General features: G+C 40.2%; 1 protein-coding gene and 1 long non-coding RNA gene across 3 annotated transcripts in view; both read left to right on the top strand.

Annotated features, from left to right (window-relative positions):
* PNPLA8 (patatin like domain 8, phospholipase A2) overlaps nt 1-16,828 on the top strand; it is a 74,147-nt gene that overhangs the window by 27,823 nt on the left and 29,496 nt on the right. The window contains exons 7-8 of one of the 2 annotated variants that reach the window (XM_073328074.2): nt 492-549; nt 3,968-4,162. In XM_073328074.2, coding sequence (XP_073184175.2) covers nt 492-549; nt 3,968-4,162 — 253 coding nt within the window. The remainder of the gene's footprint in view (nt 1-491; nt 550-3,967; nt 4,163-16,828) is intronic. The other variant, XM_073328075.2, reaches the window with a different exon arrangement.
* LOC144930116 (uncharacterized) lies at nt 5,845-13,016 on the top strand. Its single transcript, XR_013635207.1, has 2 exons — nt 5,845-6,416; nt 8,516-13,016. It is a non-coding gene; the product is annotated as an uncharacterized LOC144930116 (long non-coding RNA).

Genomic DNA, 16,828 nt, shown 5'->3' with positions numbered 1-16,828 from the left:
TCCAACCAGTGAGGAGATACAGAGGGTGAAATCTGGGGTCTGTTGAAGTCAATGGCAAAACTCCCATACATTTCAATGTAGCCGGGATTTCACCCTGTATGTTTTAAATAGAAAATACCAGAAGTAAGAGTAGGCATAAATGACTCGTTTTGACTATGCAGTGGTGGGGTAGCCATGTCGCTCCTAAGATATTAGAGAGACAAGGTGGGTGAGATGATAACAGGCCACTTCACCTTGAATGGTCCCTTGAACTATGTGTTAACTACTTATGCTACACAATCTGTTGCATCTTGTGTTTAGCTGTGACACACTGAGTAAGTTTCCCAGACCTGAAGAGCTGTGTAAGCTCAAAAACTTGTCTCTCTCATCAACAGAAGTTAGTCTAATAAAAGATATTATTTCACCCTACTTGTCTCTTTGATGTTGACTAATTTATTGTTCTGATGATGCCAAACTGGTGATGCGTTTTCAATTTTTTACCTGTTATATAGAGATAGAATGGGATCGGATCTCATGATTGAAACTGCAAGAAATCCCAAATGTCCTAAGGTAAGTGTAGATTTTCAAAAACTAATATTTTACTGAAAAAAATTAATTAGGAACAAATAGCTTTGGATGATAGTGCCATCACTTGACGAATGTTATTTGTACAACTTGCATGATTTTTTGTAACCTCTACTCTGAAAAGTATCTATAAAAACAATCCCCATTTAAAAATTAAAATTCCACAAGATATCTTAAATATTTGCCAACCCTGCTGCAGTAGTCTTATACTTCTTAGCTGATAAGTGTCCTGATTTTACATACATTAATTCCCATGAGATGATGTTTGTGAACTGACTACGAATACATACTTCTCAACTACCCTTGCTTTTATGTCACATCTTGGATTCTACAGTTTTGCTATTTTGTCCTAGAATCCTTTCAGTGTTTCCTTGCAGTCCTGTGATGTTGGGTGGTGTGAGAGAGCTAGTAGTCTCTCCCCATTTTTTTTTTTTCATAGATATTTAGGTCAGAAGGGACCATTATGATCATCTCGTCTGACCTCCTGCACAACGCAGGCCACAGAATTTCACCCACCACTCCTACAAAAAAAAAAAAACGCTCACACCTATATCTGTACTATTGAAGTCCTCAAATCATAGTTTAAAGACTTCAAGGAGCAGAGAATCCTCCAGCAAGTGACCCATGCCCCATGCTACAGAGGAAGGCGAAAAACCTCCGGGGCCTCTTCCAATCTGCCCTGGAGGAAAATTCCTTCCCGACCCCAAATATGGCGATCAGCTAAACCCTGAGCATATGGGCAAGATTCATCAGCCAGATACTACAGAAAATTCTTTCCTGCGTAACTCGGATCCCACCCCATCTAATATCCCATCACAGGCCATTGGGCCTATTTACCATGAATATTTAATTACCAAAACCATGTTATCCCATCATACCATCTCCTCCATCTGCATCACCAGGTTTCCTCTTGTTCTTTTGGTAGGTAGTGATCTCTTTGCCTGTAGCATATGAAGGGCACTAATAAATTGGAGGGGTGTTATATCTAGCACAGCCCAAGAGTGAAAAATGAGAAAGGAGAGGGTATTTTGTTTCTGTTATTAGGAAGGAGAAGAAATAAAATAGCACATTGTTAAGAACAATTTGGTAATTAACAGGTCTTAGTGTCATTATAGTACTATATTCGGTGTTTTACTATTAAATGGAAAAGATTCAGATTCTTCTGAAAATAGACATGAGCTCAACTGACTCTCCTTATGCTCTCTGTGTAAAAGGAGGACATGGAAAAAGCTGGAACACCATACTACTTTTTGAGGGATTTGATGTCCTATACTGACTTGATTTAAAAGTTATCTTTGAACTGAGATCTTGCCTTTCTAAATTCCTGAGTAATAAAATGAGTATATAAATAGAAATGAAATTGTTAGTTATTCAAAGTAACAGGGCTATAGTATTATCCAATAAAACATAAAACAAATAAAACATGCAACCGTACAAGGTGCTTTATGCTCTCAACTCCTTTTGAATTCCTATTAAGAGTTGGATGCTTAGTGCCTTGCAGGAAGCATTTAGTACTTCACAGATTAGGATTATATCCTGAAGTGAAAAATGTGTAGGTGTTAAAAAAACAAATATGAGCTTTTCAGTGTGATCCTATTCCCATTGAAGTCAATGGAAGTTTTGTCATTGACTTCAATGGGAGCAGAAGACGACCCTTTTGGGGTGAAAAGAAAATTGTTGTACTTCATCATTTGTATCTTAATCACTGTCATATAGAAGTTTTACATGTATTGTTTTTTTCCTGGTAAAGCTATATTTTTTGTGAATACAGTGATTTACTTGTAATTGTGCAACTGAGAGATGGGAGTTAATATGCTGATACCATAACTTCAGCTTCAAGTGCTGATGAGCAATACATTCACAAAAACAAAGACTGCTTTGTAAACTAGTATGCAAATAGTATCACCCACCCACTAATTTGCCAAGATACACTGTTTTAGACAATGCCAGCCATGCACTATGCATCATCAGTTAAAGATCTTGCAAATTCTTACCATGCTGATCATTGCTTCCAGACCTTTCTTTCTGGGAAGGACTACTTTCTGTCTCCCACTTGGAATGACATGCACAATTCTTTTGTTCATGATATTTCAGTATCTTTATGGAAAATTCTAGAACTATAAAATGTAGGACAATTTCATACTACTAATCACCTTAGTGATTTTAGTTATATAGTAATTTGATTAATTTTTTGTTGAAATATAGTGAATGTTTTTTATCTCTTTTGTTTTCCTGAGATAAGGAAGCATGCCACAAGTGTAATACAAAGGTGCAGTTTATACATGAATTATTAAGATATGAGCTTCTGTGCTAGACTGGGCAATCTAAAGTTACTTCTGTTGATGCTTGTAACATTAGGTATGTGTTGCACATAATTTTTACTTGGATAGTGCTATTTTTTTTTCTTTTTGAGTGCTCCACTCCGCAGCTTTGACCACATTTTAATGTAGTTCTTTGTGTTGATTAGAAATAACTATTTTATAGTAGCTCCAAGAATCTGTAAATATCCACATAAGTTAAAAATAATAAAACACTTGTTAGACATTGGGACTTGTCTTTAAACAATATTTTTTCTCCAACATTTGCCTTTGCCTGTAACGTACTAAAAAAACCCCAAACATCATTTTATGTCAGGCACCTGACTATTTTCTGTTAAATTTCAGTTGATAGGGCTTGTGAAAAACAGAATAGCAAATGGTGATAATCTCATCATTTCTCTCAGAAAATAACAAGTTCAAGAAAAGATATTTCACTGATTTACAAACTTTCTTAGTTGATATGGAGACCTATTTTCTCTTGACTAATGTAGCATAAGGTGCTGGTAACTCTTGTTGCCTGTTTGGAAGAGGAATAGGGAATTTAAAGTCTGTAGGTTCTTTCTACTACCACCTGCAATTCAAAAACAAACAAAACTTCGTCCTCCGTGCTTTCTTTCCATTGAGTTTTGTTGTATTCTTTTTAAAGATAAAAATAATACAGGATGCTGTCTTTGCCTCAGAGTTTGAGCTTCTCTGGCTTTTATTGGCATGCAGACTCTTGGGGAGAAGGTATCTCCACTCTGCAGCTATGACTCTGGTTGACATGGGAGAAGCGTTGGTGAGCTCCACAGGGAGCAATGTCCATATTTCACAACTAGAAGGGCAATAGAACCTGACATAGGGTTAAAAATGAAGAAGAAAATTTCTTGTACGTTACAGGTATGACAAGGTTGTAGATTACAAGGGATTCATTTTTCTTCAAGCTAGTCATGTGAATTTTATTTTCCCGTTTTACTTGAACGGTTGTCAAGTGTACTTGTACCCACAGCATGATGTACAAAGCTAATATTTAAATCTTGTAACTGTGGGAGGGGAGATATAGTGTGCCGGTATCTGAAATTATCTTTATTTTTCTAATCTACAAGGTAGCTGCAGTAAGCACCATTGTAAACAGAGGAACACCACTGAAAGCATTTGTGTTTAGAAACTACAACCATTTTCCAGGTGTCAAGTCTCACTACATTGGAGGTTGTCAATATAAATTATGGCAAGCCATTAGAGCATCATCTGCTGCACCAGGTTACTTTCAGGAGTATGTGTTGGGTAATGACCTTCATCAGGTAAGTTGACATCTGCATAAATAAATATCCTGTTACATTATATTTGGAGATGAATATGTAAGAACTATTATCATGTTTAATTCTAATCTTAGTAATTATTTATTCTTTAGATTATTAGGAAGTGGCAGCATAGAGAAAATCCAGGAAGGTTATGGGAAGGAAAGGAAACTCTTAGTTTGCTTAGCAATTACAGAAGAGTTAAAAAGTATGAAGAAAGAGAATGTCTGTCTCTCACTGACCAACCCCCTCCACACACACATACCCCACTTTCGCCTTCAAATTCTTCTAATTCTGGAAGGAAACTATACAAGAGTTGCAAATTGCTTCCAAGTTCCTATTTCCAACTGGTAATTCGTTAAGCATTATTTCACTAAGCAGATGTTATAACTAATATTAAACAATAGCATAAAGCATGAAAAATACAAATTAGTACTATTCGTGTTCCCTACACTAGGGAAGAAAATTTATTATTTCAATTTCCCTCACTAACCGTCATACCTCCTAAGAGAATTTCCCTTCCAGTCCAAGACCACATGCTATGTTATGAGAATAGCCTGCTGTTACAGCACCCCTTTTGGCAGCACCCACTTTTAACTGGTTCAACAAAAATGTATAGTTATTAAAACTTGAATAAGCCAATCTCTTATGTCAACAGCCTGTTCCATTTTAAGGTACTGTTACCTTTTAACTGACTTTTGAGAAAGTAGAAAGAGACGCATACATTTCTCTAATAGTTCTCTTCAGTCTTTCTGTGTTGTTTCCTTCCTCCAGTGCTCTCTTTACTGCCAGTCCTGCAGGTCTTCTGATTTTAAAGGGTATTTTTTATAGCATACAGGTAGAATGCACTTAAATCTTTTGTTGCAGACTGGTATTTTTCTGGCTGTCAGAAACAGTTGTCAGTGGAGATTGAACCTGAGATATTCAGCACCAAAAGCACAGGCTTCTATCCCATGAGCTAAAGGAGAAGTTCCATTATGTTGTAACTTTAGTAGGCTCGATCACTGAATGAGGGGCAGCTTCTAGAAGAGAACACAGCACATTTTATCCAACAAGTTACACTGCACTGTCCTCTGAACTTCCTAGTGAGTCATATTTGTGTCTGTTCTTAGGACCTGATCCTGAAAACTTCTGTGCATAGGCCTATCAGCTAACCTTCCTCACAGTGAGAGATCACTAAGGAATTTGGCTGTGGAATAGTCTTCCAAAGAAAGTGGTGGAAGACACTCTTGACATATTTTAAAACTAAATTGGGTGAAACACAAGACTTTGGTGGAGCTATGTACAGAAGTAAAGATGTGCCTGGTAACTGTTTGCAGGATTGGACTCTTAAAATTGTAAGCTCCTCAGAACACTGACTGCTTTTTTTTTAATTTGTGCCATTTGCAGCACCAAGCACATAATTAGCACTTATATAACATAACATAGTAGGAAGAAAAGGAGTACTTGTGGCACCTTAGAGACTAACCAATTTATTAGAGCATAAGCTTTCGTGAGCTACAGCTCACTTCCTCAGATGCATATCGTGGAAACTGCAGCAGGCTTTATATATACACAGAGAATATGAAACAATACCTCCTCCCACCCCACTGTCCTGCTGGTAATAGCTTATCTAAAGTGATCATCAGGTGGGCCATTTCCAGCACAAATCCAGGTTTTCTCACCCTCCACCCCCCCCCCGACAAATTCACTCTCCTGCTGGTGATAGCCCATCCAAAGTGACAACTCTTTACACAATGTGCATGACAATCAAGTTGGGCTATTTCCTGCACAAATCCAGGTTTTCTCACATCCCCCCCACCCCCATACACACACAAACTCACTCTCCTGCTGGTAATAGCTCATCCAAACTGACCACTCTTCAAGTTTAAATCCAAGTTAAACCAGAACATCTGGGGGAGGGGGTAGGAAAAAACAAGAGGAAACAGGCTACCTTGCATAATGACTTAGCCACTCCCAGTCTCTATTTAAGCCTAAATTAATAGTATCCAATTTGCAAATGAATTCCAATTCAGCAGTTTCTCGCTGGAGTCTGGATTTGAAGTTTTTTTGTTTTAAGATAGCGATCTTCATGTCTGTGATTGCGTGACCAGAGAGATTGAAGTGTTCTCCGACTGGTTTATGAATGTTATAATTCTTGACATCTGATTTGTGTCCATTTATTCTTTTACGTAGAGACTGTCCAGTTTGACCAACGTATATGGCAGAGGGGCATTGCTGGCACATGATGGCATATATCACATTGGTGGATGTGCAGGTGAACGAGCCTCTGATAGTGTGGCTGATGTTATTAGGCCCTGTGATGGTGTCCCCTGAATAGATATGTGGGCACAATTGGCAACGGGCTTTGTTGCAAGGATAAGTTCCTGGGTTAGTGGTTCTGTTGTGTGGTATGTGGTTGTTGGTGAGTATTTGCTTCAGGTTGCGGGGCTGTCTGTAGGCAAGGACTGGCCTGTCTCCCAAGATTTGTGAGAGTGTTGGGTCATCCTTTAGGATAGGTTGTAGATCCTTAATAATGCGTTGGAGGGGTTTTAGTTGGGGGCTGAAGGTGACGGCTAGTGGCGTTCTGTTATTTTCTTTGTTAGGCCTGTCCTGTAGTAGGTAACTTCTGGGAACTCTTCTGGCTCTATCAATCTGTTTCTTTACTTCTGCAGGTGGGTATTGTAGTTGTAAGAAAGCTTGACAGAGATCTTGTAGGTGTTTGTCTCTGTCTGAGGGGTTGGAGCAAATGCGGTTGTATCGCAGAGCTTGGCTGTAGACGATGGATCGTGTGGTGTGGTCAGGGTGAAAGCTGGAGGCATGCAGGTAGGAATAGCGGTCAGTAGGTTTCCGGTGGTGTTTATGGGTGACCATTTATAGGGTGGTGTTTATGTGACCATTGTTTATTAGCACTGTAGTGTCCAGGAAGTGGATCTCTTGTGTGGACTGGACCAGGCTGAGGTTGGTGGTGGGATGGAAATTGTTGAAATCATGGTGGAATTCCTCAAGGGCTTCTTTTCCATGGGTCCAGATGATGAAGATGTCATCAATATAGCGCAAGTAGAGTAGGGGCTTTAGGGGACGAGAGCTGAGGAAGCTTTGTTCTAAATCAGCCATAAAAATGTTGGCATACTGTAGGGCCATGCGGGTACCCATAGCAGTGCCGCTGATCTGAAGGTATACATTGTCCCCAAATGTGAAGTAGTTATGGGTAAGGACAAAGTCACAAAGTTCAGCTACCAGGTTAGCCGTGACATTATCGGGGATAGTGTTCTTGACGGCTTGTAGTCCATCTTTGTGTGGAATGTTGGTGTAGAGGGCTTCTACATCCATAGTGGCCAGGATCAGGAAGATCACCGATGGATTGAAGTTTCCTCAGGAAGTCAGTGGTGTCTCGAAGGTAGCTGGGAGTGCTGGTAGCGTAGGGCCTGAGGAGGGAGTCTACATAGCCAGACAATCCTGCTGTCAGGGTGCCAATGCCTGAGATGATGGGGCGCCCAGGATTTCCAGGTTTATGGATCTTGGGTAGTAGATAGAATATCCCAGGTCGGGGTTCCAGGGGTGTGTCTGTGCGGATTTGATCTTGTGCTTTTTCAGGAAGTTTCTTGAGCAAATGCTGTAGTTGCTTTTGGTAACTCTCAGTGGGATCAGAGGGTAATGGCTTGTAGAAAGTGGTGTTGGAGAGCTGCCGAGCAGCCTCTTGTTCATATTCCGACCTATTCATGATGACAACAGCACCTCCTTTATCAGCCTTTTTGATTATGATGTCAGAGTTGTTTCTGAGGCTGTGGATGGCATTGCGTTCCGCATGGCTGAGGTTATGGGGCAAGTGATGCTGCTTTTCCACAATTTCAGCCCGTGCACGTCGGCGGAAGCACTCTATGTAGAAGTCCAGTCTGCTGTTTCGACCTTCAGGAGGAGTCCACCTAGAATCCCTCTTTCTGTAGTGTTGGTAGGGAGAACTCTGTGGATTAGTATGCTGTTCAGAGGTATTTTGGAAATATTCCTTGAGTCGGAGACGTCGAAAATAGGATTCTAGGTCACCACAGAATTGTATCATGTTCGTGGGGGTGGAGGGGCAGAAGGAGAGGACCCCAAGATAGAACAGCTGCTTCTGCTGGGCTGAGAGTATAGTTGGATAGGTTAACAATATTGCTAGGTGGGTTGAGGGAACCATTGCTGTGGCCCCTTGTAGCATGTAGTAGTTTAGAAAGTTTAGTGTCCTTTTTCTTTTGTAGAGAAGCAAAGTATGCGTTGTAAATGGCTTGTCTAGTTTTAATAAAATCCAGCCACGAGGAAGCTTGTGTGGAAGGTTGGTTTTTTATGAGAGTATCCATGTTTGAGAGCTCATTCTTAATCTTTCCCTGTTTGCTGTAGAGGATGTTGATCAGGTGATTCCGCAGTTTCTTTGAGAGCGTGTGGCACAAGCTGTCAGCATAGTCTGTGTGGTATGTAGATTGTAATGGATTTTTTACCTTCAGTCCTTTTGGTACGATGTCCATCTGTTTGCATTTGGAAAGGAAGATGATGTCTGTCTGTATCTGTACAAGTTTTTTCATGCAGTGGATAGATTTCCACTCCATACGGCTAAATGCAGTGCCTTGCATAATGACAGGTTTCAGAGTAGGAATATTCTGGAAGTCCAATTCAGAGAGTCAGCACTATTGAAGGAATGGATCTTAGCCTGATGCTTGAGAGTAGCCACACGGTACCCTATAATACCTTGTTTTGTTTTAAATAAAATAGGAATTGAGGGTATCAAATTATGTTAGTAGAGGTTTTTGAAATGCTGACTTTCTATTTTAAAAAATCATATTTGCATTAGTGCATCTATTATAGGGAGTATGTTTTTTTTAAGGTATATTCAGAGGAAAGACTTATTAGGTGATCCAGCACATCTTCCTACAAGAGAAGGATTATTCCTTATTGTGCACTTTGTTTTTTCCAGTCTTTTAATTTTATATGTGTCAGGCAACGTGTCTTTGTTCATATGTTTGTAGCATGAAATGTGTCTAGTAGTTGGGAAAACAATATATTAAATCCTAATAAATTATGGAATGTTTTAAAATAGTGACTTTACAATTTAAGTAATATTTGAGTATAAACATTTATAAGCCACTTCAGTCAGATCCTGAGAATCCTTCCATTTTCTTAATACGTTATTTTTCATGTGTTTGTTTTGAGGCTGTTTCTTTTTGGGGGTGATATATGTGACTATAACCAGGTACACCCTTTTCATCAGTGCCGACTGAGGTTGTTATTTTATAACAGTTTTATTTTTAAAAGAAAAATGGACACATACATCACATTTATTACCAAGCTGAGCACTGCTTGAGACCCAGCAGTATGTACATCTCCCATCTGGCCAGGAAGGACTGGAAAGGAGGCTGCCTTTGCTTTTGGAGACCTTCCAAGCTGCTCCATAACTGCTTGTTGGGTCACTGTTAAGCCATGTGAAGCACTTTTTCTTCTTCTTTCTTTCCTTCCCCTTTTTCCTTGGGCTGAGAGCACTGTTCACAAAAGTCCATTTCTATATGAAGAATGGTTTAAAAAGTAGAATGATTTTTCCCTCAATAGAATATTTTGATTGTTATTGTTACAGTATGATGGGACTGAGTCTCATTTACACAATGCCCACTTTACACCACAATGTAAAAGGGCCTTAAAGATGATGATATACTCATGATCTACATACTTTAAGGCCCCTTTACGCTGCCAAAGCATGTAAGGGGCCTTGGTGTAACCAAGAATCAGGTCCATTGTCTATAATTATCAAAATCTGCTGATGCCAGACTCAGTACCCTATTCATTCTATTTTTCCGCTCCCATCTCTGTTTTTTCCATTCTGGTCCTTTGTGTGTAAAGTCCTCCCAATTCACAAATCCACCACTCTTTTCTCATTCAGATCTTTCCAAAAACCTCACTTGGTTTATTTTAATTATTAGGAGACAAGAGATGTGAGACGTGGTGGGTTACTCTAAATTATTCCACCTCTGGGTTTCCCATTCTTTCAGTCTAAGCTTTTGGGGGCAGGAACAGTTTTTATTTTTCTGTATTGTAGAGGGCTGAGCATGTTTCCAGTACTAAACGCTGTTTCCTCTAATGGAAAGAAGATGGTAAACTAACAGAATGGAATTTAGAAGACATTATGTCAGACATAATCAATCAGTGCATACAATTTACAACTTTATAGAGTTCTTTTAAAACTGTCAAACCTGCTGTTTCCCATGCATTCCTTTCTCCAAGTTAGCGTAAAGTAATTCTGGTATATAGTCAGCTCAGTGGTTGTTTAGTTTGAAACTTCTCCAGCTCAGGTAGGGAGAACTTGATGGTTTATTTCCTCTCTGCTTTCCTAAGGTCAGCTCTCAACATATCCACTTGCCTACTTATATTTTGAGAGTAAAAAATCATGGATGACAAATGGCATTGGAGAGCAAGCACCAAGGGAGCTCTATCTCTAGAGGGGCAGAAGACTCTCCTGTAGAGTTCTAAAGGATGCAGTCAGAGGGAATCAGTCTTCCCATTGGACTCATCCTGCAAATCTTACTTTGCCAGTGTGTGCAAGGCATATTGGACAAGTGAACTGGTACATGACCTGTCAAGGTTGCCTGGACTCTGGTGGAATTTGGGGAAAATCCTAGTATGCCTCCCTGTACAGTGATGTTGATATCATGGTGATATGTACCTTAGAAAACCCTACGTGGTACAATTTCTGGAGCACTCAGTACTCACATTTTCATTACCTACATCGATCAGTCTCATTGACCAAAATACTGCAGAAAAGGTTTTTTCCTTTTGATTTTTAGTATAAAGAGGAATCATTCTGTTTTGTCACCCGGTTACTTTTTTTACATTACATCTGTTCATTTATCAATTTGATGGGGAAAATTGTGGCTATATTTTGGGAGCTTTGAATACTGCATACTCTTAAAGACTCGGCTGGAAATTAAATGCATACTAAAATTTTTATTTTTTTTTACAGAAATTATATAGAATGCTTACATCAAATAAATGATATAGATATGTTTGCAAAGGGTCTCAGAACCAGGAGGCATTACTTCAGTTGGAAGTAATGGCCTGTGTCAAAGGCTTTAATATTTGTAGTGTTATCTCAGAATGATGACACTTGTTTTTAAAAGAAGAGTTTTTCAAATGGCTTGGAAATTGTCTTCTCACCACTCAGAATAGCTCATCATCATGTCGTCTTTTTTCAAAAATACTAATTCTCTATTCACATGAATAGTATATGGAGACCTGGTTACAATTTTTACAGTTGAAAAAACTTCTGTAGAGGTCCCTGGAGACCCAGTTAAGGTGTCAAGATGGTTGTTAAAGTATCAGTGAAAGTACAGCATTATAACTGAAACATTATCATGTATGGCTTTTGGCCTTTCAGTTTTTGATAAGGGATTACTTAGAGACAGTATGTTGCATCAGTTCGTCAGTCAGTTGCATCCTTCAATTCTGCTTTCAAAAACAGACCTGACTTTAGGGTATCAGGATGAATCTGAAAAATATTTATTCTGACATTTCAAATTTTTTGTAGATTTTTACAGGTAGTCAGCCTGACTGTTTCCCCTACGAATGTTGTCTGATATTTGTTGAAATAGGAGTCTTGTGTGGAACTGTATGAAGTAGTTGGATGAGTGAAGCAAGGCCAGGATTGAGATGCATTGGCCGAGTGGCATAGGGAATGTTGAACAATGCATTCCTGAACTGTGTCTGAATCTAACCATGGCTATCGGTTTCTCATTTAAAAAATTTTTTCTCTCTCTCTCTCTCTCTCTCACACAAACAATTTCTAGGAAAACACGTACAAGATGGCTTGCTGAACTGGGTGCTATCAAATTTTGGAAAGGCTCAGAAATGTATTATGCTAATTATTTCTTAAATTTAACTCTCAGTATAAATGTTGACAGAGTATGGGATTGCTACATCTCACAGGCATCAGATGCGTAAATATTTTTCCTATTTGTTGGATGGAGATCAGCTGCTATAAAGTTTATATTGCCAAAAAAACAACTAGCAATGTTTATGTTCGCTCAGTCGTGCGGTGCTATCCTGTTACACCCTAGCAAGTCGGAAAAACAATGCAGCTGTTGGTAGATGAGAGGAGGAGGATTAATGCTCTTTGTGGTTCAAAAGAGGAACACATTAAACATTCAAAGGGATTTTATCCCTCTAGCGTGCTTCAGCAGTAACCATGAAAGTCTAGGGATACCAAGTCATGATGTCAAGATATGGAAGTTATACTACTATCTATATATAAAAAGAAATCTGATATTAAAATCTAGATATAAAACACCCATGATCTGTTAGAATCTCCCAGTCTTCTTGCTACCAATGAATTTTTTTTTTCCCTTCAGGGGGAAAGCAGTTTCTTAGATCTTCTCCTCCTTTTTTCTTCAGTATGAAAAACATTCACTGTTTGGGATACTCAGTAATGTCTCTTGACTAGGCAGCATAGCATGTTAAGCAATTTGTTAGTTAAATAATAGAGCAGGCTAAGATTTAACCAAAATTATTATGCACATTTCACTTGTTTGATTTCACAGGAAAACGTAACTTGTATCATAAGAATAATTAAAAAATAAAGATTTAAAACAGCAATATATCTTCTTTCATAAGACAAAATATACTCGTTAACACTAATGGTTCCCCTTCACTAGCAAATTTCTTCAGACCTTCCCATCATTGCGCTAATATATTACAACTCCACTTGTGGGAACACTAATGTAGGCAAGCCACTAATGATTTAACCACCGTGTCATCTAGACCTGTTCTGGGCAGGGTTAGATAACATGGTAGTTAAATTGCTGTCAGCTAGTCTACATTAGTACTGCTAATGGTGTAATTTCGCCTGTGAAAGTGGAATAATGGGAAATGTGAAGAAGGCAGCTAGTGAAGATGCAACCTAAAAGATAACAGAAATATCTTCTGTAATATAGAAAAATATTTTAAAATGTCAAAGTAATATACTGAAGTGCCTAGAACTTCAAATGGGCTCTTGATAAAATGAAAGAGAAAACAATATAATTTCCAGTTATTTTCTAGACTTTTTTCTCCTAGCAACTAAAGGCAACAAACCTGCAGAGGTACTCAACATTTGCACCAAATAGAGAGACCCTCAAAGGTGACTTGCTCAGTGAATCCTTACCCCAACTGGTTTTAAACTTGCAGCTTTCAAAATTAAACTCCAGACTGCCTCCCATCTTCTAAGGAGGCGACTTAGAATGTAGGTCATCTCGGCGGTCTTCACATTCATGGGATATACCAGGAGTGGCCAAACTTACTGACCCTCCAAGCCGCATACAATAATCTTCAGAAGTTCAAGAGCCACAAGACACACACAACCTGTCCCACGGGGCAGTGCCTGCCAGGATATGGAGCTTCTTCCCCTCTCTCCCCACACTGGGCTAAAGCCCCTAGTCTTACTACCCCGTTGCAGGGCAGAAGCCCCAAGCTCCCCCCCTGCCCAGTCTTGTAGCCAGACAATAGGAGATGCATGGGGGATTCTGGGAGCCACACTTTCATAGTAAAAGAGCCACGTGGCTCACGAGCTACAGTTTGCCCATGCCTGGGATATACTATGGTGATGGATGTGCAATACAGGCTTAGATAGGATGCAGCATGATAGGTATGTCTTCTCACAATTTTATAAAATTAAACAAATTTTGAAACTAACAACTCCAAATATTTATTTTTATCTCTTGTTTCAGTCCAGTTGTTGTCACATGTACTTTCCTCTAGTCCTACTGGAAATTTCCTTTACTGTTTAGGAGAGGAGGAATTTACCTTTATGCACCAAGTATATGGACGTGTGTAAATTCTTGTTTGTTAGGGCTTCTGGGGAGGTTTGTGAGTATAGTGTGTTTGGGCAAAGTGGAGAGGAAGTATGTCTTGCTGCTATGTTATTGGTGGTTTGTTAATTTTTATGTATTGTGCAGTTGGGTGATATCTTTTTGTAGATGTGAATTTAATTATTGGGGCACTTATAGCTGGTTTATGGTGACTTTTTTGGTATTGTTAGATTAAAATATTTTGTTTAGATTTGTGAATTTGTAGAACTTTATTGATGCAGCTCACCCAGCTAGTTATTCAATACAACACAAATTTACACAAAGGAGAAGAGGGTGGTATAATGAAGAACTAAATCTGAGTCCATTCAGTTGCGTCATAAAGGGTTTGCATGATATCCATGCCATTGTGGAACAGGAGAGTAAAGAATCATGTTCCTTTTCTACCAGGACTTCGGCAAAATATCAGCCTGCAGTACTGATTCAGTTAGTGAGCCATCTAACCAGTCGAGGGCACTGTAGAGTTCCAGACTTAAATGCTACATGCTATGAGAATGCTAAAAGAATCAAGTGTATCAGAGACAATCTCTCCAGCTCTATCAAACGAGCTCGAGATAAAAGGTGAAAAACACTTCACCTTTCCAAACAGACTGTAAGCCAGTGTTTCTAACAGAGGTACTGGAAGCACAGAAGGAAGCATGTGACATGGACTTGTGATTTTCATTGCTAGTAAAAGCCAGAGGAGAATACTTAGAGCCACTATTGACAGCTGTTCCCTCAAGGAAGGTTTATTTCTTCTTCGAGTGCTTGTTCACGTCCATTCCACATTAGGTGTGCGCGCGCTGCGTGCACGAGCATTAGAAACTTTTTCCCTTAGCGGCTCCCGTCGGGCCAGCGGGACCCCCCCGAGTGGCGCCACTGCGCTGTGCATATATACCCCTGCCAGCCTGACCCCCTCCAGTTCCTTCTTACCGTCCATGGCGGCGTTGGAACAACCTCTCTCTCCCTCTCTCTCTCTCTCTCTCTCTCGTAGAAGAGCAGTCCCTTAGCTGTTATCAGTTAGTTAACATACCTTTATTGTGGACACTTAAGTGATTAGCTGCTTGAAGGCTTCCAGCACTCGCCGCAGGCCCACGGCTTCAAGGCTTGCGCCATGTGCCACAAACCTATGCCAGTTAGTGACCCCCACGACTCACGTCTACGTTGCCTGGGAGACAGACATCAAACTGAGCGGTGTAGCATTTTGCAAAACATTTAAGCCAAGAACAAGGAAAGAAAGAGACTCGTTTAAAGTAGCTGTTGATGGAAGCCGCATTATAGCTATCGGGCCTGGAGTGCCCGACGCCAGCTCAGGCTTCCTCGGTGCGTAGTGCCCCGCAGCCATCAAGAGACCCGACACCGGCTAAGCACTGTAAACTGTCGGCCCCAGAGCGCCAGACTAGGCCCCGGCACCGCTCGTCCTCCCCGGTGCGGCCCCCCACACAGCCGAAAGGAAGGCACGGTCGTTCCCCGCACAGGAGGCCGGTGCCTCCCAAGGCCCGGATAAGAGCGGGAAGGCCACTGTAACGGCACTGGCAGTCCCAGCAGCACAAGCCCCACTGAGCCCAGACCTAAGCGAACACAGTGCAAATGATGAGCTCGAGGGCATAACTGATCAGCCCTCCATGCCTGGCACCTTTCAGGGTGCACACCGAATTTGGAATGGACGTGAACAACACATCTCGAAGAACAACAGTTACGAGAAAGTAAGTAACCATTTTTTCCATCATCTCTATAACATGCATCAATCTGTCTCATGGTCAAGAAAGAATCATTTAATTCCATCAAGCACGTCAGCTACTCCTCAGTCACTAATCTTTCTCCCTCCTGCGGTAAATTCATTTAAGTTGGTGGCTAGCAAACTCTAGGAACTTGTCACTACTACCAACATTCTAGACCCCTTCCAGTCTGGTTTCAGGTCTTCAACTAGGGTTGTCCCTGCTAAATGCACTGTCAAGTGATCTCAATCCTATGGACAGAGACCATTATTGAATGGGAGAGTTTCTAGTTGGGTTCTGTTGAGATTGGTACTAGTCCCAACACTTTTCAACATTTTTATCAGTGATCTGGAAGTAAATATAATATCGCTGCTGATAAAATTTGCAGATTACATAAAGATTGGCAGAGTGTAAAATAATAATGACAGATAGGGCAGTCATACAGAGTAATCTGGACCCCTTGGTCAGCTGGGCCAATTCAAACAAAATGTGTTTTGATACCGCCAAATGCAAAGTTATACATCTAGAAAGAAGGAATGCAGACCCTGTCTATAGAATGGGGTGTTGGATTCTGGAAAACACTGACGCTGAAAAGGGTCTTGGGGAGTCACAGGGGACAAGCAACTCAACATAAGCACCAGTGCGATGCTGCTGCAAAAACAGCTAGTGATTTTCTTGGATGTATAAACGGGAATAGTGAGGTGATTTTTTCCCTCTGTGTATACAGCATTTATTAGACTGATACTGGACTACTGTGACAGTTGTGATGTCCTCATTTTAAAAAGTATGTTGAAAAATCTCCAGAACAGCCACAAAATTTATTCAAGGGCTAGAAAAATGCCTTAGTGCGAGACTTACAGAATTCAGTCTGTTTACTTTATCAACAAGAAGATTGAGAGGTGACTTGATCACCGTGTATAAGTATCTTCCTGTGGAGAAAATACTGCGTACTAAATTTGGTGTTGGGTTTTAAATCTAGCACAGAGAGGCTGAAGCCAGACAAATTCAGATTAAAAATTGGGCACAGATTTTTGAGAGGGGGTGATTAACCGCTGAAACAAACTTCCAAGGGAAGTGGTGGGTTTGCCATGTCTTGAAGTTTTTAAGTCAAGACTTCATGCCTTTCTGAAAGGTAT

This window comes from Lepidochelys kempii, chromosome 1 (genome assembly GCF_965140285.1).
Source record: "Lepidochelys kempii isolate rLepKem1 chromosome 1, rLepKem1.hap1, whole genome shotgun sequence".
NCBI classification, from domain to species: Eukaryota; Metazoa; Chordata; order Testudines; family Cheloniidae; genus Lepidochelys; species Lepidochelys kempii.
The sequence above is the reverse complement of the archived record's forward strand: the minus strand, read 5'-3'. Positions and strand labels throughout refer to the sequence as shown.